The 18,893-nt window shown below is 42.4% G+C and overlaps 1 protein-coding gene and 1 long non-coding RNA gene across 6 annotated transcripts in view; one reads left to right on the top strand and one right to left on the bottom strand.

Moving 5' to 3' along the window:
- Nucleotides 1-255: 255 nt before the first annotated feature.
- The window catches only part of fam135b (family with sequence similarity 135 member B), a 41,358-nt gene continuing 22,720 nt past the window's right edge, over nt 256-18,893 (bottom strand). For 2 of the 3 annotated variants that reach the window (XM_010873585.5, XM_020049972.2), the window contains 13 exons: nt 14,724-14,877; nt 14,535-14,584; nt 14,288-14,443; nt 12,973-13,046; nt 12,641-12,795; nt 10,175-12,413; nt 9,787-9,953; nt 9,075-9,166; nt 6,937-7,034; nt 5,231-5,382; nt 4,168-4,278; nt 3,509-3,622; nt 256-3,236 (listed from right to left, as the gene is read on the bottom strand). In XM_010873585.5, coding sequence (XP_010871887.2) covers nt 3,031-3,236; nt 3,509-3,622; nt 4,168-4,278; nt 5,231-5,382; nt 6,937-7,034; nt 9,075-9,166; nt 9,787-9,953; nt 10,175-12,413; nt 12,641-12,795; nt 12,973-13,046; nt 14,288-14,443; nt 14,535-14,584; nt 14,724-14,877 — 3,768 coding nt within the window. In that variant the 3' untranslated portion in view covers nt 256-3,030. The remainder of the gene's footprint in view (nt 3,237-3,508; nt 3,623-4,167; nt 4,279-5,230; nt 5,383-6,936; nt 7,035-9,074; nt 9,167-9,786; nt 9,954-10,174; nt 12,414-12,640; nt 12,796-12,972; nt 13,047-14,287; nt 14,444-14,534; nt 14,585-14,723; nt 14,878-18,893) is intronic. The other variant, XM_010873586.5, reaches the window with a different exon arrangement.
- LOC109616164 lies at nt 3,728-10,304 on the top strand. 3 transcript variants are annotated; one of them, XR_004576277.1, is made up of 5 exons: nt 3,728-4,226; nt 5,262-5,387; nt 9,089-9,278; nt 9,853-9,984; nt 10,213-10,304. It is a non-coding gene; the product is annotated as an uncharacterized LOC109616164 (long non-coding RNA). The 3 variants fall into 3 exon arrangements; XR_004576278.1 differs by lacking the exons at nt 3,728-4,226; nt 5,262-5,387 and adding an exon at nt 8,040-8,326; XR_002197245.2 differs by lacking the exons at nt 3,728-4,226; nt 5,262-5,387 and adding an exon at nt 8,333-8,428.

Genomic DNA, 18,893 nt, shown 5'->3' with positions numbered 1-18,893 from the left:
CATGCACACTCTCAGTCATGTCAACCTGGCGCTGCAGGACCTTCTGTCTGCTGCCTCAATGAACAGGTGAAATGAATAGCTCTTGTATATCGAACCAAGCCTATTAGACATGTTCCATTCTCTTCTGCTACCTGACCATACAGGCCTGAAGGCCAATCGTACTATTGTATTACAGTTCATATCATAACTTGAGAACAAAGAAGGCAAGCACCACAATTGCAAAAAGAAACATACTGTTTTATTATAATAGCATGTTGATATCGTTTATATCTTAATGTTCGGTAATATATGTATTTATATTTTTACATGGTGCACAAGCTACATAGGAAAACATACAGTAAGCAAACATAGAAAAATATCAGATTAGTACGATTGGCACGGATGAAGCTCAATGTACTTTACAGATTATATTGTTAGCAGAATAAAAATAAATAAATCCAAAGTTACTCACAGTGAAGTCAAATGTGTTTTTTTTTTCCTGATACATTCACGTCAAACGGTTGGAACTGAGTCATATTCCAGCACAATGTTCAGCAGAAAGAGGACAATAATACCATCAAAATAAACTCACAACACAAATTTGACATGAAGCTGCCTTACAGCTTTTTATACGGAAGCACACACAAAGGATGCACACAGACAATTTTGTCTCACTATGACAAATAATGATCCAATAAGTTTAAAACTGTTGGTCAACCATATCATTGGTTGTTATCCCCCTACTGTCATACAGTATATATTCTGGGAGTGAACAGAATAGAAAGAAAATGGAAAGTATACAGTTTAATCATGTTTAAATCAAATTTAACCTAACTCTAACCCCATCTGACTGTGGGAAAGCTCCGAATTCTCAGAGCTTGTATAGAATCTGGACTTTGTATAGTAAATGTTTACTGCATGAATAAATGTTAACTGTTTGAATTGAGCGTTGAGTGTTGAGTATAAACATATCTGTACAGCTACAGTGTTCCTTCAGGCAGGAAAATATACAGAAACATGAAGGAAAACGACGACATATCAATAAATTAATCAACACAACCTGCAAAGAATGAATATCAAATCCCCAATCCACACAAGACATTGCGCTCAAGGTAAGTCAAACCCTCATCACTTTATAAACGCTGTGACCCTTTGCGCAAACAGACAAAAAGTTTGGCCCTTTTGGGAGCAAAAGCAAATTGGGTTAGGGGATCAAAAGGAAATTATACATGAAGCCAGCTAGCTTCAGTAGGCTGCTGACACAGCGGCTTTAGAAGCTCCACAAGCAACCATCCACTCGTCCGTGTGTGTATGTGTGCGCGTGTGATGTGTGTGTCTGGGCAATGGGAAAGCCATTTAATTAAAGTCAATCAAAGTGACACTCCGCTTACCAAGCAGCGTTGGAGTAAACACAGCAGCAGCAAGAGCTCAACTTACAAAAAGAGCACTTGGAGATGTCACCTTTTGTCCCGCAAGGACAATGGGACAGGGCTTAATGATGGCGACAGCACAGCACTAGAAGACGGGACGTTACAATAGGAGACAGTTAAGGTCAAGTTACTTTGCATGGGCACCAGCCGCAACCTTCAAAGCTAGTCTGTGAGCAGAGAATGATGTATATACAATATAATATAACGCAGGTTATTAAACGAAGGCCAATGTAGGAATGCATGGGCTTTGAAAAGCATTACTTCTACGGACATTTTTGCTGTAAGGTGTCTGTCTGTTCACTATAAAGTGCCTGTCTGGGTCAGTACATGACCTCCACACCATTGACACACCTAACTGCTCTCTAATATAGAAATGGAAAATGTCATTTGGATGGACAGATGCATACCAACTACACCAACTACTAAGTGCCTAAAGCAGAGATGCTGTTCCTCAATTTATATTCACATTTTCCTAGAATATGTGCCATAGCAATTATGATTCTATGACCATTCAAATGGTCGTCATCCCAATTACACAGTAGGCCCTGTAGTGGCAATAGTCATATCTCAGTAGGATTAGTATGTAATAGTTGGAGGAGGATAAGATATGTAAGCCTACTGTCTACATATGTCTACATATACAAGGACCCAAAACCTTATTTTAAAGAAAAAAGGCATTACACAGTTGAAGATATTCCAACTCAACTCAGCAGTTTGATTGACACATACATATACGCTTACGACAAACCCACATTTTAGATATTGAATATGTATGAGCATATAAAAGAAGTGTATTGTTTATGTTTTGCTTGCATTGTGTATAATAAACTGTATACTGCAGAGTATGTACGGATTTGGCCTTTATGTAATAGGTTTATGTAATAAGTGTATGATATAAAATACACAACACAATGCTCACAATGTATGGATATGACATAATAAAAAAATAAATAATAATGATATCTAAATTTATTTCGTAAAAACAAAATTTGTTTACAGTATTCTGTATCACTGCCACAGTCTGTGGAGTTTCAAACATGTCTATTATAAAACGTACAATCAAGGAGTTCAATTCCCAGCAACTATCTCCTCTGTTTGAACGGTTTCAATCCTTCAAGTGGGTCTTCCATCCCGTCCTAAATGACGAAAAACTAATATTCTTGATTATCAAAATAATTTGGTAATGCAGCTAAGGGGGTGTTGATAAGGCCTACACAACACCACTATTAACCACACATTTGCCAAAGGCTTTTCAGTTGACATGCTGTACACGCCCTGTCAAAAGGGGATGGGGCGTAGAGCGCTTTTGACAACAGGATATGCATACATTATATACATTTTACATGATGACGGTTGTCTGGATCCCCTTTCTCTCGCCAAATCCACCAAACCAGTCAACGGCAACAAGGAGATCTTCATATGCTGTGAAACTGTAATAGGATCTCTGAGCCTTATTTGTATGTATACACTTTGGCAAACTGATTGGACACCGTCTTGGCAAGCCACTAAGCACTCAACTATCTCCCTATGAAGTAACTATCGCTACAGTGTACCGCTCTCTTTGAAGTAATAGCGCAACCCCTAGCAGTAGTTAAGACTGTACTGGAAGTCGTTTTAAGTACTATTTGAAGTAGTTGAGCCCGGCGACCAGGAAGAACTTCTCCAAGAAGAGCTCAGAGTCGAGCACTGCAATGTGAGCTGCTCGGCCAATCAGAGTGTTGGCGGTGTTGGGCAGGGCGTGGAACACATTCTGTCGAATCAGACGACAGTCCTTAGCGCCCACCAGCGGCTGGAGCAGATTGTTGATCATTTCTGTGTACACCGGACCTTGAACATGGCGACAGGTGCACGTCGTTAGTTACTGCGCATAAGAGCAACAGCGCGAAAACACTAGCAGGTTAGGGTGTAGGGAATGTCTAAAGGCGTTCAGTATTTCTACATTTCTATATCGCATTTTGCACGTCTATGTGGAGATAGGTACGGTATGTGATGAAGTTTTTATGACTACGTTAATTATGCTTCTGAAACACATTTGGTATGGAACACAACCCTCTGGTCAATGCGATACTACGACGGGAGCTGCGGTGAATGATGCAAACCTGTGGTCCTGTCTCTGAGCGCAGTCCTGCACATCTCTATCCTAGCAGAGTGGAAGGGCACATATCGGTCCTGAGGCGATGCTACCAACACGATATTCTTGAAGAACTGGAGCCCTGAGAAAAAGGAAGGCGTCGAATGCGTAGAGAGAGAGACGGGGGAGGGGGAGGGGGTGTGAAGTGGGTTGGGGTGTCGTGGGGCGGACCAAAGAGAGACAGAGAGAGAAAGTGTTTGCGGGTTATATTTATGTATCACTTGGTGGCATCATCATAGTCTGACAGCCCTCGACTGATAAAGCTGTGTTTTTTCTTGTGTCTCCTGTCATTGTGCTTTTAAGGGAGAGTACTGCTGGGTTTCAAATGACAGGGTTTGGATCATTTTGTCAGCCCGGCACAGCTCTTGGAAAAAAAAAAAAAAACGTTTTTTTTTCTGGCTTATCTACTTGGAGTCTTTGACACAGGGTTGCTTTGTTCATCTCACACAGGGAGGCTTCCCTGAATAGTGCCAGCCAGCTAGTGGAGTCTGGTTGTTAGCAAGCTGACTCATGTGGAAAAAAAATAATGAAACAAAAAAGACAACAAAGGTTTCTATGAAAATGTGAGCTCATTGTGCTCTTACAGTATACTGTATTTTAGCCTCCATTACGTATAACAGTACTTACCTGGTTTTTGGCTAAGTAGATAGAGGAAGGTTTTCCGAGGATCGGCGTGATCTCTACAGGTGAGCTGCAGCAATGATCCAGATTTCTTCAACTTCTGCATCAGCCACAGACCTTTAACAACAGCAGACATCAGCCACAGAACATTAACAACAACAGACATCAGCCACAGACCTTTAACCACAGCCATCAGCCACAGACCTTTAACAACAACAGACCTCAGCCACAGACCTTTAACAACAACAGACATCAGCCACAGACCTTTAACAACAACAGTCGTCAGCCACAGACATTTAACAACAACAGACATCAGCCACAGACCTTTAACAACAACAGACATCAGCCACAGACCTTTAACAATCACTGACATCAGCCATAGACCTTTAACAATCACAGACATTAGCCTCAGGCCTTCAATATCCCCAGTCAAAATGTATGTAATAAATAAGACTAAGATTCACAGAAATCCCTCATTGAAGTGGAGCTAAATACTAATGCTACGCTGACTGGTGAAATGTGAGGGCATACGATACAGCCCTGCTAAATTATCGATGAAAATGAAGCACTCATCGGCTCTCGTTGCACGCCTTTCAGTAACAACTTCCCAGCTGCGTTAATGTCAGCTAGCAAAATATTTGGGCTTGACCAAAGATCCAACCTGGGCTATAGCCTAGAAAGACCAGGCCTGGTGACACCTCTGCTGAGGAAACAACTAGATTATGATGTAAAAATCTAGTAAACATCTGTGTGTTTTTGTAATTCTACTGTCAGTGGCATGTGTTCTGCAGAGAATGTTTAAGTACAGTGGATATAAAAAGTCTACACACCCCTGTCAAAATGCCATGTTTTTGTGATGTAAAAGAATGAGACAAAGACAAATCATGTCAGAAACTTTTCTACTTTTAATGTGACCTATAATGTGAACAATTCAATTGAAAAAACAAACTGAAATCTTCGAGGGGAACAAATGAAAAATAAAAACCTTTCAATAACCTGGCATTTTAACAGGGGTGTGCAGACTTTTTATATCCACTGTAGGTACGATGAGCCCATCACCCCACCTCACCTGTGCTGACCAGAGTGCTGTTGTTGTACAGCGTTCCCAGATGTGGTCCGGACAGAGACAGGAAGGTGTGCAGTTTGACCAGGTAGCAGCGGAAGCGAGGCCTTGTCAGCACTGACCGGATGATCACGTTGCCCAGAGAGTGACCTATAAAGCTGAGGTATGTAACGAGCAGACAACAATAACATAAAAATGACTCTTCCGTTCCGCAGGTCTCCTTAGATGGACCGTGGCTTACGGTATCGAAGAATTACAGAACTGACTACAGAGCTTGTAAAAAAGCTACGCACAGCAATCACAGTCTAGTCTACAGTTCCATTCCGTCTACATTTACATTAAATAGCCGTCTGTGTTTTTGTAGAACTATTTGTGTGTCCGTCTGTTTTTACGCCGGTTCAAAACCAAATAAGACCCTGATCCTAAAACTGAAAATTTAATTTCCACATGGTGTATGCTAATGTCACCCTAAAACAACATTATATTGTTTATTTAAAGCAAAGAAGGGCTTCAGGAATTAGTCTGAAGTTGTCAGGCCAAACTCATCCAACCTTGGCTTTGAGTATCGTAAAAAAAAGACATCTTTATGTCTTAAACTTTAAAAGGAAATGAATGTTCACAGAAACATCCTCCAAAGTAAGGGCACGTCTCAACATTTTAACGACTAAGATAATGGTAGATACATTATCTTAGTCATTAAAAACAGCTGATTTGTCCCTTCAGTCAATGAGATGCTAAATACCGTTAGATGTTCATTTTTCATATGTTAATTACAGTAGTATCACTTTCATCAAAATAATAGGCAGCCAGTACCCCTCAATACCAGAACTTAATAACTGTCTCCTTCAACATTGGGGGCATATGACGACGACGGGGAAACAGACAGCTGGTACAGTGGCACCACACATCATTAGTCTACAAAACACATTTCCAGAGTAGTTGCATACTTAATGATGAATTCTGGCACCTTCGAATAAACCATTACCAAAAACTATATTTTGGTATTTCTTTCATTAGTTTTATAATTGTTTAGAGTAAACTAATCTAAACAAATACATTGAAAACTGCATTGATTCTGAGTGTGCGGAGATCCTCTTTCTTCTCTTACTTCATTCATTCTTGGTGATTTCCTGTTCCTCAGCAACTGGCAGGTGAGTGACAGCTAATCCTAGCTTAAAATATATACTTTAGAACTTCTGTACAAACGGCAGTGTGTTTTGCTTCGCTGTGTTGTAAAAGAGCTACATCTTGAAAATATGACTGCTGAAATGTTTTTTTTTTGGAATTGCACTGTACAAAAGGGGACTAATTAAACATATACCAAAATATATTATTTGGGTTAATCTTTCCTTAAGCACAATATATTTTTAACATACTGTACATCTCATTAATTAAATTTGATTTGAATTCATTTGAAGTCTTCTGCTGCAAAATAAAAATATAATCTAGGACATTATATTGTAGACACTAAGTGATTGACAGGACGTGGGAATATTCATATTTTTCTGGTTATTACATCTTCAGTTTGCTAGTTCTTGAAGTATTGAGCTCATATAGGAAGCCCAAATGTATTATAATGCTGCCATCTAGTGGCTCAAGCAAAAACAGCATGTGTTATGCTATTCCATTACTTCTTATTACTTTACCTGTGCCTTCATATTGTGTGGGTTTTAAGATAGAACTTAACGTTGTGTGCTGATGAGGACACTGACCTAATCCGTCCAATTGTGAGGTTGTACAGCTGAATATGCTGGATGATCTCGTCTAGTAGCCTGTCTGTCATGGTGTCGAAATCTGCAAATGTGTCAGTCTGGAACCAAGGGAGAGAAGGAAAGACACATCATTGAATATGTGTTTAGTATGTATAGAGAGACAAAAGCATGTTTCACACAAGGCCTTGTGTGGTGCACAGTACACATGTTACACGGCAACTGAACTCTTGGTTGATTTATTCATGTGTTTTTTGTGTGTGTGGGTCTGTGTGGGTCTGTGTGTGGGTGCGTATGCGTGGGTGTGTGTGGGTCGGTCTGTGTGTGTGTGGGAAGCGTTTGTACAGTCACTCTGCCAAGACACAATGAGTCACTCACCCAGGTTGATTATGTAAGACAGTCTAAGCAGATTATTGCTTTTGATTAATCGATTCAGCTGGCTTGTGTGCGACAGGTGGCAAAGGTGGTTGACATCAGATAGCTTAGCTCTGGGTCTATTTAGGGACCGTCACTAAAGTACACAATTCAAATGGGAAACTATATGGAGGTCACGTTGCACACATTTTAGTTACCTCATGAAATGCATTTAATATTTGTAAATCCATTTGAACAATTTACAATTTGAGAGCAATTTTAAAGCTTGAAAACATAGCCCCCTGTGTATTGTGTAATTTAATGATAGACCATATTGAACACAGTGGTCGTCTGCAGCTTGGGTTTTGCCAGCTGTGGGCATACGGGCAAGGTCGGGAAGATCTGCAGTTTGAATTTCAGATTTCAGATTACAACATTCACTGCATGGCCTCCCTAGACATCGGAGCGGGTGTATTCATGTTGCATTTAGTAGTTAAGCAGACATGGATTCAAACATGGACTCCGATCAACACAATGAACTTGGCTTTCACTGATTCCGTTGTTGTTAGATTTAACGATTGTTCACGTTCACACCCTACGAAAGCGAACGGCTCTGTTTAAACTGTAATGCGTAGGGGTTCAATCGGACACGCCGGGCCAATCAGGCGGTGCCCTTGTTAAGTCGTTCAGGAAGCACAATAATCCAATGGTGCTGTCCAATTGAACCACTATGCGTTAGAATCAAACAGAGCCGGTCGCTTTCGTAGGGCGTGAATGTGAACAATCGTTAAATCTAACAAAAATGGAATCAGGGGAAGCAAAGTTTATTGTGGCTTGCACATTCTTGGAAAGTGATACCTCGACCACAGCCAGCAACAACAAATGGGTCCCACTCAGTGTTCTTCAAAGTTACAAGCGAGCCATTGTTAGCAATGCGTAGAGTGCAGTTGGCATGGCCTTATGGTGTCCCATTGGGGCCATCTACAGCAGTGCAAAAACCCTTCTCCATCCAAAAGAATGGGCCCATTCAGTAAACACAGTAAGTTTCATCTACAAAAGCATCTAGGAGGGAGAATGGAATCCGAATTGTCTCATAAGATTTAACTCAGCGTGAACGAGGAGACTGCAACTCTTCTATATGGTAAACATCTACCTCTGTACAACTGCCTGGGCATCATGCCAGAGGGACAAATGAATTGGTTTTCCCTCAAGTATTTTTTGGGGTACATTTCTGATAGTACTAATGTATAGTTTAGGCCTTTTCTTTTTACAATGTCATTTACAGGGCTTTTACATGTTTAATTGTTGAATGTAGATGTAGTGTATAGACAATTTTGAATTATATTATGATTGTATGGGCATTGACCAATTTTGCCTGTTGGTTGTGAGTCAAGCTTTTCTCATTATTTTCAAGAATCAACTGAAAAAGTTCTCTCTATTATTAATTAGCAAGGACAGCTACATTGATATCAATATGAAAAATACCACACATATAGCCTACTTGCTTCTTTATTGTAGGTGTGTTGCTCTCAGAGCAGCCATATACTTTACCACATTCAGCTACACTTGTATGTCAAAGCAAGCATCTGCTAAATTACTTAAATGTGAATGCTGCCTTTGAGAAAGTCTCAGTCAACTCACCTTTTAGATTTTCAACTTATTGGACATTTTAGATTTTCTACTTATTTTTAGTTAAAACTGAAGCACATTCACATTATACCCTTATAGACTATCAATTATGAGAAATCACTATTATCAGTGTGGACTTTCAATATAATGTAATTTACCTGGTTCCTTTCAGACATGAGGAAGTCCAATCTGGACCCAGGCAATCCCAGTTCTATGAAGGTTTTCACCAGGCGAAGATCTGCACTGTTCCCTAGGAGATATTATAACAACACATCTTGAAACACCTGGCCTGGGACGTAACGGAAAACAAGTGCCCTGTATTACAGGATGGTGCAAACAGTCAAAAAAGTCAAAACAGTCATGTAAGTTTGTTGACCGGTGAGACACTTATCCTGAGGGGAATTAAAATCTTGAGCCGCACACACTTGTACTGTATGTCACTTCTGTCTGTTTTAATGTCATGTTTTTATTTGTTCATTTTTATGTATGAACTTGTTTCTAACGTTTTTTATGTAAAAAATTGTTTCTAAATTTGTTTCTAATGTTTTATGTTATCCTCGGTGACGGCCCGATCCTGTCAACAGGTTCCCCCGAAGGCACTGGTTCAATATTTGGCTTTTGCTTCTGTAACTTTCATGTGTGTGCTTATGTATGTATATATGTGTGTACGTATGCATGTCATGTTTGATGGAACTATGTTGTCGTTTTTATAATATCAGGCCCCATTACTCTTCGTGGGAGGCAGCAGTTATGACCTTTAACTGTTAGCAGAATTGATCTCATTTTTTCAAAAGTATCTTCCCGGCTGTCCCCTCACGGATCACACAATTGATTAATTTCATGGAATCATTAAATGATTAATGGTCTCACCATCGAGGCCATGGACGCAGACAACCAGGTGTATGCCATCCTCAAACTCTTCATCATCTTCCTCAGGGGGGAAGTAGGGCAGTTCGGAGGCCAGGTGAGGAAGATCACTATACAGGGTGGCCTGGAATGACAGCTCCTTCACCAGATCCTCTTTGGACCGGTAAAACCTGGAACACAGCGCGGGCAGACGGGGCTAGTGTAAGTCCGGGGTAACTACATTATGGGAAACCACCATTTTTACATACTGCGTTGTAAAATTGCCTACGTTAAGATGAAGGCATTGAAGAGCAATGAAAAAAGCCGGACTTTTTAGACATCCTGTGAGTAACTGGCTTGTTCACCACATTTGTCTATCATCCTAAAGCAAATTAATAGAAAAGTAACTCACTGCAGCATCCGCTCGTTGGTGTCGTCTTCTGACCCCAGGGCTTCGGGCGAGGATGAGGAGATAATGCCAAATGAGCCCAGGGGCTGGTGCGTAATTGGGGAGACGGCCTGGCGGGAGGAGATGCCACTGATAGATGGGGAGTCCCGGAGAACGGAGGAGAAAGGGAGACAAGTTGGCGCGCAAGACACAGACATATTAACCACCTCAACGACCTTCCTGTTCATAAAGGACAGGCCTGACCCAGAGCTGCCAGAAGTCTTAGCTGACCTGGTCTGAACATTGAAATCAAGCTGTTCTCTGTCATTCAAGTCAACAGGCATGGCTGTGTCACTGGCCGTAAGGCCTAACAGGTCCACGGGTCTCTCCGTGCGGTTGGCGGTAGGCGGGATAGGGCTGGCGTCGTGGAGGCTCTTTCTTTGTGAGACCACCACCAGGTCGCGCAGACCGACCCGATGGAGGCTCTGGCACGGAGTCTGGCCGTGACCCTGCTGTTCCCGGTCAACAAGGTCGCTCAGCCCATTCGGACTGAGAGTCGGAGGGCGGACATCTCCGACTGGACTGTCCTCCATATGTTCCACCTGAACGCTTCTGTCATGTTCACAGGGCTTCGTCTCACTGTTACAAGGGGCCATCTCCTCTTCGCAGAGACTCTGCTGGACTGAGGTCAGCACACCACCGCTGCTTCCGATCAGATGGTTTCCATCCTTCAGACTGATCGCGGCTTGGTCCTCATCCTCATCGCGGCCTTCAACGTACTGTTGGAACAGCCGGACTTCAGGTACTCGGCTAACACCGCTGAACACGGCCTTCATGTCGTAGGTATCTGACAGGGACTTGGGCAGGGCAGATTTGTTACTTCGAAGAGTTTCTTTAAAAACCTGACCACTCTCCTGGTGATCTCTGATTTCCTGCTGGGGCGGTGAGTGATTTGGTCCATAGTCGAACAAACCGACCTCAGAATGCTCTACCTCTTGGATGTCCTCTAGAGAGGAGAGATTGACTCCGGCTAAGGACTCCTGGTTTCTGATCAGGTCCCCCGTTGTTATACTGGTGGTAGCGCTGGAGATGGAGGAGTATCCGTCTTCCTGGTCGTGGTAGCCGCTGGTCCCCTCACTCTCCGTATCTGCCACCTCCTCCTCCGCTCCTCCCTGGTCCTCCTCCGTGTCCTCAGGGCTGGAGATCTGAGGAGCCGAGACGGACTTGGTCAGCTTACTGAGCTGCTGCTGGTTCCTCTGCTCCTCGTCGTCCTCAAAGGGCAGAGAGGAGATGGAGGTGAGGGAGGCCTGGATGCCTGTGCTTCCGCCCCCTCCACTTGGCAGGCTTCCCCCACTGGCCCCGCTCTCTGTCTGCAGGCCGTCCAGGGAGCTGCGGTGGGCCGTGTGTCTCCTGGCCAGGCGCTGCAGCACCAGGCTCTCCTCCAAAGGGCGCCCTCCTACCATCCGGGGAGCATCCAGGGGCCAAGCCACCGAGCTGGGCTCACTCTCAATTCCCGAGTCGGAGATGATGGAGGGGGAGCGGTTCATGATCTTGGAACCCCCCACCCACCCGCGGTGGGCCAGCTCTCTCCTCAGGTCCGTAGACAGAGGGGGCGTGAGGGGCTGGTCTTTGAGCGGCGCATGGGTGTTACTGGTAAGACCACTCAGGACATCCTCGCTGTCATCGTCCAGAGACTGACCCAACGCCACAGCGACATTGTTCTCCTCCATGTCCAAATCAATCCCCTCTGTAGTGACGCTGTTCTGGTGTCTCTCTGTGATGATGTCTTTCCAAGCAACTTCTTCACTGTCAGGGTTACGTTGCGGGTCGGTGTGGCGTTTAAGGCGGGTGGAGACCGTCAGCACCGCCACCCCTCCGAATGGATCCACATCATCGGGCTGGACTGTGATGAACCTCATGCAAAGACCAGGGCTCTCCCCTGGCATGTGCACCGCCTCAGCCTGCCTCTTTGGAACCCCTGGCGGGACTGGGTCTCTCTGGCCTGGTTCTGCCTGGTCTGGGTCCGGAATCTCCATACTTGGAGAACTAATCTTGTCAGTTATAATACTGATGCTCTGCTCTCTTGTGATGCACTCTAATGTAGCCAGGTTAATGGGGTCCTCCATTCTGTTAGGCTCCTGGGTTAATATTGCTGGTGAACTGGTGATCTTGTCCAGGGCGTGAGGACAGTTGTTGGTATCAGTGACGGGAGTGCTGGCCTGTTCACTGGTGAACAGAGGTGTTGGCACATATGATCCCCAATCTAGAAATAATGATGGAGACACATTTTAAGACATTAGACATGTTTGAATCGTGCTGATCTGTACCACACACAGTACCTAATATGGATCTGAAACATTAAAAAGCATTGTTGAATTGTTGACAGGGGATTTTTCGTCGAGCCAGCGTTCACGATTGCAGCAAACACAGAGGAAATTGCTTTCAATAGTCTGTAGCTGTTGAACGAAACACCAGACTTAGTCAACTCACCGGTACATGGAGACTCTACATATCTGTCTTCAAAGATGATAGGCAGGCTGTTCCAGTCTCCGTCAATGTCCAGGCACTCGACAGGTAATGGGGGCATTCTGGTCAAGTAGTCAGAGTTACGTACCTCCAAAGCTATCTGACTGTGCCTGTTGATCCTTTAACCAGGAGAAAGAATATACAGTGGTAAAAGAAGATATGCTTCATATTATAAGCACTCAAATACATCAAACCTAACTTTCTCTGTGATGCCTTTGATGAAGCATTAAAATAACATCTAAAACAGCATTAAAATAGCATCTGTAACAGAGCGAAATGAATGCATCATTACTCACAGGTCTTCTTGAAACGTCAGGGATGTGTCTTTCGGGTGTTCTGTGAAGAAGTATGCTTCTGAAAACCGCCTGACCTGGCATCAGGACAACACACAAAAACGAGAACCTTTTAAATTTCCTCACTGGAAAATGAACTACGTTAGTTACTATATGTATTCAAGGAAATTATCTTCAAAAAGCCACTAAAGAGAAATTAAGAAAGGTGTATAAATTGTGAGAAAAGTGAGAATTGTGACAATGGGAGATTTGGCAAAATTCAAACATTTTCACATCTTTACATGTGTTCCAGTCTCACAATATTTTAGTGTCCCATTTATACCCTAACCATATATAAAACAGTGCCAAACAGTTGATGATCATGTTGAATTATATTTAAAATGTTAGCTAAACTGTGAGTACCATGCCTCCTGTTATAGTCACAGAGACAGACAGAGACAGACAGAAACACCAAGGAACAGTGTTTCTGTGTCTTTTTTCTCAGGATAATTTAGTGTTAATTGAAAGCACAACCATCCTGTGAGTGGAAGGCATGAAGTGAAGTGTATTTTAATATAGACTGTGTTCATTTTGGGTGGGTTTATACAGGCAATCTTATTCTGATATATGTCCTCTAATTGCCAATTTTGACCAATCACACATTTCTGGCTAATAACTGGGCAAAAGGTCAGCATTATAGGCTGTAGTCTATGAAAAACAGACAAGACAAATTAAGCTAACTATCCCCCTTTGAGAGACAATTCAGAGCCTTTGGACCTGTTACACGTGCAAGGTATTAGTTTGAAGGGCATTTCCACTGTGGAGCAGAATCCTGCTGTAACAGCAAACTGAAATAAGTACAGCTGATGTTACACAGCCAGAACAAATCATTTTTCCACCAATTGGTCTTTTGACCAATTATATAAAAACTTTTCAGATATTTTTTTTTTTTCTGAGCTGACTGGCTGTTTCGTGAAAATACCAATTAGTGAAAAGATATCAGAAATTGTCTTCCTCTATAAATGCAGCCTCTGTGAATAATGATTGTGAATAAAAAAATGACATTTACATGAATCCTTCCAACTTTTGTGTTTCTCAGATATAATGTCCTTATGGTGATGTATTAGACCTGATGGTATTCACACGGTCTGACACACACAACCTGATGAGAACAACAGGCTGTATGAAGGCCTGTTCTAGCGTTACACCCTGAAGAACGGATTAGCCAGAAGGCGATCAGTCGAATCTCAAGGGTGCTGGGGTCAGTTTGTGGTGCTGGTCAAGGGGATTGGATTGAGGGTTATGGTCAGGCGTTAGGGGTAAAAGGTCAGGTTCTCACCCTGAGTGTGTGGTGTTCCTGGGCCAGATGGGACAGTATGTGAATATTGGGCACTGCGCTTTCCAGGAAGTGGCTCCATAGGGCGGACAGCTGGGAGCCAAGCTGGGTCAGATCTCTGCTGATCTGCTCGGCTACCTTCTCGTGGCCTCCCTGCAGCTGACGGAGGGGGACAGAGAGGCTCAGTGTGTGGTTAGAAAGCTGCTAGCCTGATAAGAAGACATCGGTCTGTACCACACATAAAACCCACCTGCAACTCTATTGTCAGCTGATTCAGTGTTTCTTCAACCGGCAGCTCCTCTGTGACACAGGAAAGAGATGACTTAGCACAGCTAAACTCCACACAGCACGGATCAACCTGCTTTAAAGTAATTTGCTGATTGACTTGATTTCATTTCGTAGATACAGATACTGTGTAAAATGCCACTTGTTGCCTCACCTGTGTCCACCAGCTCCAGCTGTGGGATTTCCTTCATGAGCGTGGTGCAGTAGGAACGGAGTCCTCTGTGTACCACCAGCAGGAGGCGACAGAGTCTACGATGCCACGTGTGAGCTCTTTGTAGACAGTTCTCACTTGGGACATAGAAACTACCCTGAAGGGAGACGGGGGGGGGGACAGACACGTGGGGCGTCAGTCTGTCCATCCTGCTCAAAAGGTAATGAGCAGCGTTCACGACAGCAAATTAGGGACACCAGTGACCTTGTCATTCACCTCGTTTAGTGCATTGACACCACAGTGTAAAGTCTCACTAACCACCGGAGGATCAAATAAGCTTCTGGATGCAAGCAGCTCCTAAACACAGCTTGTTAAACGGTGATAAAACACACTGATGTGGACGTGGCACTGGTGGATGCAGGAATTACGCACAAAAAAATAACAGCGGGTTGAGAATGTTTGTTGAGTTCACACTAACTGCTACCCACAGCAGCAATGATCAGTGACTTTATTCTATTTAAAGGAGCTTAGCCAACCAATCTGACCATCACCTTGATTACTAGAACCATTCAACGGACTGGGTTCCTAAGTGGTCAATTCCGATTACTCCCCAGCCGGTGACTCTCTGACCACAAGACCCACACTGGACTGTCACACTCCTCCTCATTTTTATTTAAAGGCCTTTTTAGGGTTCATCTATCTGGAATGTGCTCGCACGTTTGATATTTAAATTTTAATCCGCCGATGCAGAAAAATGGGCGGAGCTACCTGAATATTTTCTTACACATCGGCACCTTTGTAATGCCGCCTGTTGGGTCTGGCGTCTTTCAGGAGACAAGACATGTCACCTCGTCCCCAGTCTCAAACACACCCGGCCACAGTGTTTGCTGTGTGACAGCATTAGCTGAATGTCGTTTGCACACACGGAACAATGGAATGTTGTCGCACATGAGTCTGAGAGGATAACATCTGTGTATGATTTAAAGGTTGGTGAACACGCGTGTTCCTTTTGAAGACATGTAATGTCGACGTTTGTGTTCACTGTAAAGGCATGTAATGTTGGTGTAGGTGAAGATGTACTGTAATTTACCTGGGGGGCACTAAAGAAAAGGGCCCTTTCATCAGATCTGTACTCTGCTCTGTAATAACAGATAACATCACCCCTGGATCCTCTACATCCACCAAGGAACATCTGTATGTTTACTTTGGTAATTATTTTTACCTTCTGTGAGACATGCTGGGATATGGGGGTTTGAGCTTGAAGCGACTCCAGGGGCGAAAAAAGAGAAATAGCTTCTTTTTTGTTGTTGCTATGAACGTGTCATTACCCCTGCTCCTTTCTACAAAGCAAAAATATGTTTTTCTTGCTGACAATGAATGTGGTTTATTCCCTTTATCCTTCACCCTACTTGTACTTCAACTATAGTAATGTTGGAAAAAGATACTGTGTCTTCCCCGTTTAGCAGGAATGGAGTGACTTACATGTGTAAGTAATGTAATTGTTTTTACATCATTGTTATATTCTAGAAGTCTTAAGAAAGACGTCCTAACTTTCAGTCTCTCAAGATAACAAGTCCAGCTGAATTACTATATTGTCAAATGTAATTGTTAAGACCACTAATTCATGTACTGAAAAAGATGTATATCATGTGGCATTTGGATAGCGCTTTAGACATTTGTTTTGCTATGTGACTCTGTAAAAGCAATAAATGAGGCAGATTCATTTGTCTCTTAGGATTATGAACACCATCTCTGCAACTGAACAACCCCATGCCATGATTAGTTAGTTAAAACAAGCCCAACCTATTTCACAGGTGAGACATTGAATCTGACACCTGGGACGTGTGTTCACGGGGGTCCATCTGCCCTCATTGAAATGTATTGTAACAAGCTGTCATGTAACAAGTACTGGACAGGGAATCTCGATCTGGTAATAACAGTTCTACAGCTAGGCTCACTCTGCTGCTCCTATTAACAGGAACAAGGGACAGGCAAGCAGCTGGTCTGACAGGCAGATAGGCTGGTAAAAATAGCCTGCCAGGTCTCTCTCTCTCTGCAAGACCTAAGTCTGTAGTTTTTTTAAGAACATTCTCATGATACTTACCAACACTGTCAACCACTCAGCTAAGGGCGAGCATATCATTCATTATCCAGGAGCTTTCTGAAAATGGATCTTTATTGCAAATCTGAGATTGAAATCTGGTACACTTTTTTTGTGCCAAAATATATTTATACGACGCCACATGAACAGATAACAACAATATATAAACATGTACACTAACAACGTGTACACTAACAACAATATATAAACATGTACACTAACAACGTGTACACTAACACCAATATATAAACATGTACACTAACAACGTGTACACTAACAACGTGTACACTAACAACAATATATAAACATGTACACTAACAACGTGTACACTAACAACAATATATAAACATGTAAACTAACAACGTGTACACTAACACCAATATATAAACATGTACACTAACAACGTGTACACTAACAACAATATATAAACATGTACACTAACAACGTGTACACTAACAACAATATATAAACATTTACACTAACAACGTGTACACTAACACCAATATATAAACATGTACACTAACAACGTGTACACTAACAACGTGTACACTAACACCAATATATAAACATGTACACTAACAACCTGTACACTAACAACAATAGATAAACATGTACACTAACAACGTGTACACTAACAACAATATATAAACATGTACACTAACAACGTGTACACTAACACCAATCTATAAACATGTACACTAACAACGTGTACACTAACAAAAATATATAAACATGTACACTAACAACGTGTACACTAACAACAATATATAAACATGTACACTAACAACGTGTACACTAACAACAATAGATACACATGTACACTAACAACGTGTACACTAACAACAATATATAAACATGTACACTAACAACGTGTACACTAACAACAATATATAAACATGTACACTAACAACGTGTACACTAACAACAATATATAAACATGTACACTAACAACGTGTACACTAACAACAATATATAAACATGTGAAAATTCAGCAGCTGTATAAATGAGGTATGAATGAAATGCAGCAGAGGTATAAATTAGGTATAAATTACATTCTGCAGAGGTATAAATGAAGTATAAATGAAATGCTGCAGAGGAATAAATGAAAAGCTGCAGAGATAAAAATGAGGTATAAATGAAATGCTGCAGAGGTTTAAATGAAATGCTGCAGAGGCATAAATGAGGTATAAATGAAATGCTACAGATGTATAAGTGAGGTGTAAATGAAATGCTGTGGAGGAATAAATGAGGTATAAATGCTGCAGATGTATGAAAGTGCTGAAAACGTGGTTCCACCCTGCAGGTAGAAAACCTTGAACAGGAGGAATGACTCAGAAACACACACATGCACACACACACAACGCTTTGTACACATTTCTCCAGCAGGTACATGTAAGCAACGTGGCACTTGGTGGAGAACTCATTATGTGGGATCAAACGCTGCCCCCCCTACCGCTAAATGCTGCGCTTATTAAAGTGCCCAGTCGGAGGCACTATGTAAAACTCAGGAACAGCGGGGTTGAGCCTCGTGTGTGCGTATGTGTATACTAAAGCATCATGTGGGACGGCAGGGGGTTAGATAAGTGAACGAAGAAGTGCTGGGAGTCAGGGGCTGGGGGCTGTGGGGGTGCAAGCCCAGTTCTCATTAGGATTTACTGCTGAGTCAGTGATCTTTGTCCACAGGTCCAAAGCGACGGGACTGGGGGGGCTGAGGTGGTTAGGCGCACGTGCATGTGTTGTGTGTGTGACCAGCATGTGCCATCTTTTCATACAGGAAATGACCTTGACCTTAGATACATAAGGAGATAAGATGCTCGGCTCATCATATTCACATTTTCGGAATGCGTAATGGGATTGCTAAGCCAATCATCACACTTTCCCTTGTAGAATGTCAGGGTAGTTGACAAACTGCAAATTGTCTTGGCAAATGTCAAGATATCATAAATATATAATATTATAAAGAACTTGCTTGATATGACAAATCTTGGAAACGTATAATACATATTCTTCACATAATTTGTGCTAATGTTGGGCATGTAAGCTAGCCCTCTATTACCCACAGGTAATTTAAT

The sequence above is a fragment of the Esox lucius genome, chromosome 10 (assembly GCF_011004845.1).
Source record: "Esox lucius isolate fEsoLuc1 chromosome 10, fEsoLuc1.pri, whole genome shotgun sequence".
Classification (NCBI taxonomy): domain Eukaryota; kingdom Metazoa; phylum Chordata; class Actinopteri; order Esociformes; family Esocidae; genus Esox; species Esox lucius.
The sequence above is the reverse complement of the archived record's forward strand: the minus strand, read 5'-3'. Positions and strand labels throughout refer to the sequence as shown.